This window comes from Lipotes vexillifer, unplaced genomic scaffold, assembly GCF_000442215.2.
Source record: "Lipotes vexillifer unplaced genomic scaffold, Lipotes_vexillifer_v1.1 scaffold225, whole genome shotgun sequence".
Classification (NCBI taxonomy): domain Eukaryota; kingdom Metazoa; phylum Chordata; class Mammalia; order Artiodactyla; family Lipotidae; genus Lipotes; species Lipotes vexillifer.
The window spans coordinates 1,099,194-1,104,503 of record NW_006787630.1 but is presented as its reverse complement, the minus strand read 5'-3'; the positions used below and the strand labels follow the sequence as shown (position 1 = coordinate 1,104,503).

General features: G+C 67.8%; 1 protein-coding gene across 2 annotated transcripts in view; it reads left to right on the top strand.

Moving 5' to 3' along the window:
• The window catches only part of AP3D1 (adaptor related protein complex 3 subunit delta 1), a 44,962-nt gene that overhangs the window by 32,365 nt on the left and 7,287 nt on the right, over positions 1-5,310 (top strand). Inside the window, exons 14-23 of one of the 2 annotated variants that reach the window (XM_007460368.1) lie at positions 53-201; positions 278-508; positions 946-1,177; positions 1,907-2,052; positions 2,499-2,640; positions 3,222-3,293; positions 3,929-4,004; positions 4,324-4,520; positions 4,864-4,937; positions 5,089-5,260. In XM_007460368.1, the coding sequence (XP_007460430.1) occupies positions 53-201; positions 278-508; positions 946-1,177; positions 1,907-2,052; positions 2,499-2,640; positions 3,222-3,293; positions 3,929-4,004; positions 4,324-4,520; positions 4,864-4,937; positions 5,089-5,260 (1,491 nt within the window). Of the gene's footprint in view, positions 1-52; positions 202-277; positions 509-945; positions 1,178-1,906; positions 2,053-2,498; positions 2,641-3,221; positions 3,294-3,928; positions 4,005-4,323; positions 4,521-4,863; positions 4,938-5,088; positions 5,273-5,310 lie in introns of both variants that reach the window. The other variant, XM_007460367.1, reaches the window with a different exon arrangement.

Sequence of the window (5,310 nt, the reverse complement as noted above, 5' to 3'; positions counted from 1 at the left end):
GTTTTCTTTTTTTCCTAAATATATTACGGAAAAACCCCCCCCCCCCCCCCAGGTGTCCAAGAAGAACCTGATGGAGATCGTCAAGAAGCTGATGACCCACGTGGACAAGGCCGAGGGCACGACCTACCGCGACGAGCTGCTCACCAAGATCATTGACATCTGCAGCCAGTCCAACTACCAGCACATCACCAACTTCGAGTGGTGCGGCCCGCAGCCCAGCGTGCAGGCGGGTGGGCGGGCAGGCGGGGGCGCTGCCCTCACGGGTTCTGTCCCGCAGGTACATCAGCATCCTGGTGGAGCTGACCCGACTGGAGGGCACCCGCCACGGCCACCTCATCGCCGCCCAGATGCTGGATGTGGCCATCCGCGTGAAGGCCATCCGCCGGTTTGCCGTGTCGCAGATGTCCGCGCTGCTTGACAGTGCCCACCTGGTGGCCAGCAGCACCCAGCGCAGCAGCATCTGCGAGGTGCTCTACGCAGCCGCCTGGATCTGCGGGGAGTTCTCCGAGTGAGTGGGGGCCAGGGGCCTCATGCTCCCCAGGGGAAGCGGGTGTGCCCGCCAGACCCCAGCCCCAGCAGCCGCCCCGCCCACCCGCCCACCTCCTCTCTCTCGCCCTCATTGGGCAACAGCTGCTCTCGCGGCGAACGTCTCCCGTCACGGGGAGCGGTGAGAGGCCCACCAGCCGCTGGCCCAGCCTTCCTCCCCTCCTCACTGCTGCAGCCACAGGTCGTCCGTTGCCAAATTCAGGCCGTTGATAGCTTTCCTCTCCTTTTTCTCGACTGCTTTGCGTGGCTGCCCTGTGACTGTCGTGCCATTGCTGTGGTTTCTTCCTTCACATCCCCCTCCCTCAGCACCTGGCATTGGGTGGAGGCTTGCAGGGCTGGCGCCAGCCCTGGTGCACAGACCCACTGGGGCGGCTGCTCACCGGCCCTCCCTGTCCTCAGGCACCTACAGGAGCCCCAGCAGACCCTGGAGGCCATGCTGCGGCCCAAAGTCACCACCCTGCCGGGTCACATCCAAGCCGTGTATGTGCAAAACGTAGTCAAGCTGTACGCAGCCATCCTGCAGCAGAAAGAGCAGGCCGCGGACGCACAGGCGGCCCAGGAGGTCACGCAGCTCCTAGTGGAGCGGCTGCCCCAGTTTGTGCAGAGCGCGGACCTGGAAGCCCAGGAGCGGGTGAGCGCCGTGCGTCGGCACGTCCTCAGGGGGTCGGGTCAGCTCCGGGAGAGCAGCTTGGGCAGGTGTTCTTTTCCTGGTTCCCCCGCGCTCGGCCTGGGGGGGTGGGCAGATCTGGAGCCACCGTGCTGGGGAGGCCCTGGGTCGGGGGGTGGGAGACTGTGAACGAACGGGAGGCAGCGTGAGGGTATGTGGTGAGCCCGAGAGGGAGGCCTCAGAGGTGGCCACGGCCCTGGAGGGCACTGGCCGGGAGGGTGGGGGAGAGCCTGTCATGGCGTCTGGGCATCGGTGGCCTAGGAGCCCTCCCCTTGGCTCTGTGGTGACGTGGGGCTCTCAGCTGCCCAGACCCCGCACTGGCGCTCAGCGGGCCCCGGTGGCCTCTGCGGTCATGGGCGGGTGTGTGACGTGCACCTGTCTGCTGGCTGAGGGTCAGCTGCACTCTTGGGCTGGCGCCGCTGCTCGTTGGGGCGGTTGCCTTGTGGGGCGGTGCTCAGTCCACCCCCAACCCCTTGTCTCATCTGGGAGCCCTTTTGTGTCCTCGTGAAGGAGACAGCAGCCGGGCTGGCCTCCTGGCTGGCCCGGTCAGCGGTTCCTCGCGGTGTGTTCTGCAAGTCCTCAGCAGGGGTCCGGCTGGGCGTCTGCACGGCTTGAGCAGTGCCCTGCGGGGGCTGAGTGGCCTTCAAGGCCAGGCCACCGTAACTCTTTCCTGATTCACCCACGGCCCCCCAGGCATCCTGCATCTTGCAGCTGGTCAAACACGTCCAGAAGCTTCAGGCCAGGGATGTGCCGGTGGCAGAAGAAGTGAGTGCCCTCTTTGCTGGGGAGCTGAACCCCGTGGCTCCCAAGGCACAGAAGAAGGTTCCGGTCCCCGAAGGGTGAGCCGTGCGGTCCGTCAGAGGACACAGGCGCAGGGTGGCATGAGGGCCCGTGGGAGCAGAACCACAGCCCGGACCTGCTGTCCAAACGGGCGAGGTGGAGGGGGCTGGGAGGAAGGTCCCCTGAGGCCCCAGTCACCTGTGGGCGGGACAGACCCTTCTCACACACACCGTAGGCACGGCACTCACTAGTTCTCCTGGGGCCCTGCTGTCCCCAGCCCTGGTGGGGAAGCAGGTTGGCTGGTAGTTGTCGCCCACAAACCTTGCGGGCAGCGTGAGAACGTGGGGCGGGGGGGCTGCCCAGGCCCCAGGGTCCCTGGTCTGCCTTGCCCGTTGTGACCTCGGGCCACTGCCCAGCCTTCATATCCTTGTCTCCAAGGGGACGGCAGCGCCCAGGGCCAGGCATGCAGGCCAGAGCCACCGTGTGATCTTACTGTGTCCTGCAGCCTGGACCTGGACGCCTGGATCAATGAGCCGCTCTCGGACAGTGAGTCTGAGGATGAGAAGCCCAAGGCCATCTTCCACGACGAGGAGCCACGGCATGCCAAGCAGCGGCCGCCCGAGGCGGACGAGCAGGAACTGGCCCGGGTGAGGCGGGGCGGGCCGGGGCCACGCATGGTCAGGTCTGGGCTTGGGTCCACTGTCCGGTGGGCAGCGCTGAGCCCGCCTTCGACTTTGGGTGGGGGTTCTCGTTGAGACCAGGAGTGGCCTCTTGAGCCAGGAGCTCCCTGGGGAGACTGTGGGGCCCGAGCATGCTCAGGCCCTGGGGTGCCCGGCATGCTGCGCCTACCTGCTGCCTGCGCTCGTGGGTGCGGGGCCTCCGGGTGTCGTGCAGAATGGAGAAGCAAGGCGTGCTGCGTCCCCCGCTTCCCCGCTGGCCTTCCTCGCCCAGCCTGCCCCCCACCCCAGGCCCTACCCCGGAGCACGCGGTCTCTCCGACCCCCGCCTGTGCAGCTCCTGGGCTGTCCCTCCTGCCGCCTGCCTGTCTCCCATCGGCTCTTTCCCACCGCCGGCCTCCGTCTCCTGGTGGTCAAAGGCCAACAATGAAAGTGGCGAGGGGTCCCGGCCCCCCCTGGGTCTGGCGCGTGGAGGTGGCCCCCACCTGGGAGCATGCGAGGGTGAGGGCTCCGCGTACCCGCTGACGTGTGCGCTGCATCCTGTCCCCTCAGCGCCGCGAGGCCCGGAAGCAGGAGCAGGCCAACAACCCATTCTACATCAAGAGTTCCCCGTCCCCCCAAAAGGTGAGGCTGGCCTGCTCGTCCTTGAGACACGCTCCCATGGGGCCCATCCGCTCTCTGTCCACGGCCTGTGCGGGGCTGTCAGCAGGTCCACGGGCAGGACCGCGAGGGGCTCTCGACACCAACACCTGGGGAGTGAGTCCCGCGTGGGCGAGGTCAGGCTCCTTTGCCTTGGTAGGAGGGGAGGGGCCGCAAGGGGACCTGGGGTCCTGCCTGGAGCGACCTCCTTCAGCTGTACCCTCCACCCTACAGACCTGTCATCCATGTTGGGCTCCCCTGGGGACATGTGGCTCCGTGGGGCGGGTGCTGTGCGGTTTCCCTGATCCTGGGATTTCTGGGTCACCCCTCTGAGGGGCTGCAGACTGTCCCCCGCTGGCACCCGTGTGTCGGGCTTGCTGATTCCAGCCGTCCTAGGGGCGGGAAGCACTATGTCACCACGGTTCCAAGCCTGCACTGTTTTTCCGACTTGGAAAGAAAAAAGATTCAGGTGCAAAAAATGGAGGTCTTGCACCCCGTCCTGTACTCCTCCCCACTGGCAGCCCACCCCCGTCTTTGTGACTCCTTGCTCTGGGGCGTCGGCGCATCACCCTGGGCCCGCCGCCCTGCCCAGTGACGGGGCCTCAGTGTCTCCTCTGCAGCGGTACCAGGACGCGCCAGGTGTGGACCACATTCCCGTGGTGCAGATTGACCTCTCGGTGCCCTTGAAGGTGCCAGGCAAGTGTGTGCCCGGTGGCACGGGTGACGGGGACCTCAGGCCAGGTGCAGGCACCGCCTCGGGCCTGCCCTGCACCCCGTGCTACATCCTCAGCCCAGCGGGCACGGGTGCACGCCACGGCCCCCAGGTTCAGCCCCACCCCCCTCGCCGCCCGGGGGCGCCCGTCTGCGTCTCGGTAGCCAGAGGGCATTGCCCAGCATCCCCTTCCCCCGGGCGTGGGTCTCGGGGCTGTGGGTGAACCAGGTGGCGGCAGGGTGCTGGCCGGGTGGGGCGAGGCCACGGCTCTGGGCTGAGCGCCGCACGTGCGCCTGTCGGCAGGGATGCCCGTGTCAGGCCAGTACGTGAAGCCGGAGGCAGCGCGGCGGCACCGGCAGAGGCTGGAGGACAAGAGAAGGAGCAAGAAGAGGGCGCGGGAGAGGCGGGGGGCCCGGCGCCACACGGCGCTGCACACGGACAGCGACGGCGACGCCACCCCCGCGCAGCGTGTGGACATCGTCACCGAGGAGATGCCCGAGGTCAGCCGCGGGCCTGCGTGTCGCGCGGGCGCCCTTCCCTGAGGTGGGCTCCACCCTCGCGTGGGCCTGCCCATCGCTGCTGCCTCCGTGGCACGGGGCAGCCTCAGCCAGCTCTGCCCTGTGTACCATGAGCAGGCGGCCCCTGCACTCCTGGCCCATTACCTGTGCTGAGTTTGCTGCCCGCGCCAAGCGCCAGGCCCCAGATCAGACTCCCTCGTGGGTGTGCACCTGGTGGCCCGTTTCTGAGCAGGGAGATGGGGGCCCTGGGGACCCGCAAGGCTCGGCGGGGCCGCAGGCCGGACGGGTTGATCTGGATGGACGCAGGGCTCCTCTTCCCCCTCAGAACGCCCTGCCCAGCGACGAGGACGACAAAGACCCCAACGACCCCTACAGGGCCCTGGACATCGACTTGGACAAGTGAGTGCTGGGACTGAGACCTGGGCGGCTGCCCCGTGGTGCTGGACGTGGCCTGGGCTCCCCATGGCCCGGTTCCGCCCTCCGTCCTCTGTTCACTGCACAGAGGGGGAGCGGCCTTGTCACAGGCCACGCCTCCTGTGACCACCCCCAGGCCCCTAGCCGACAGTGAGAAGCTGCCTGTCCAGAAGCACAGGGATGCTGAGACTTCCAAGTCCCCGGAGAGACGCGGCGCCACTGTCGTGGAGAAGAAGCGCGAGAAGCCCCAGAGGAAGGAGAAGCGGCGGCAGGGGAAAGAGCGAGATGAGCGGGGGCAGGCGGAGCAGGTGAGACACCAGGCAGCGCGTCCCGGTGGGCGGGGCGGGGCGGGGGGGGG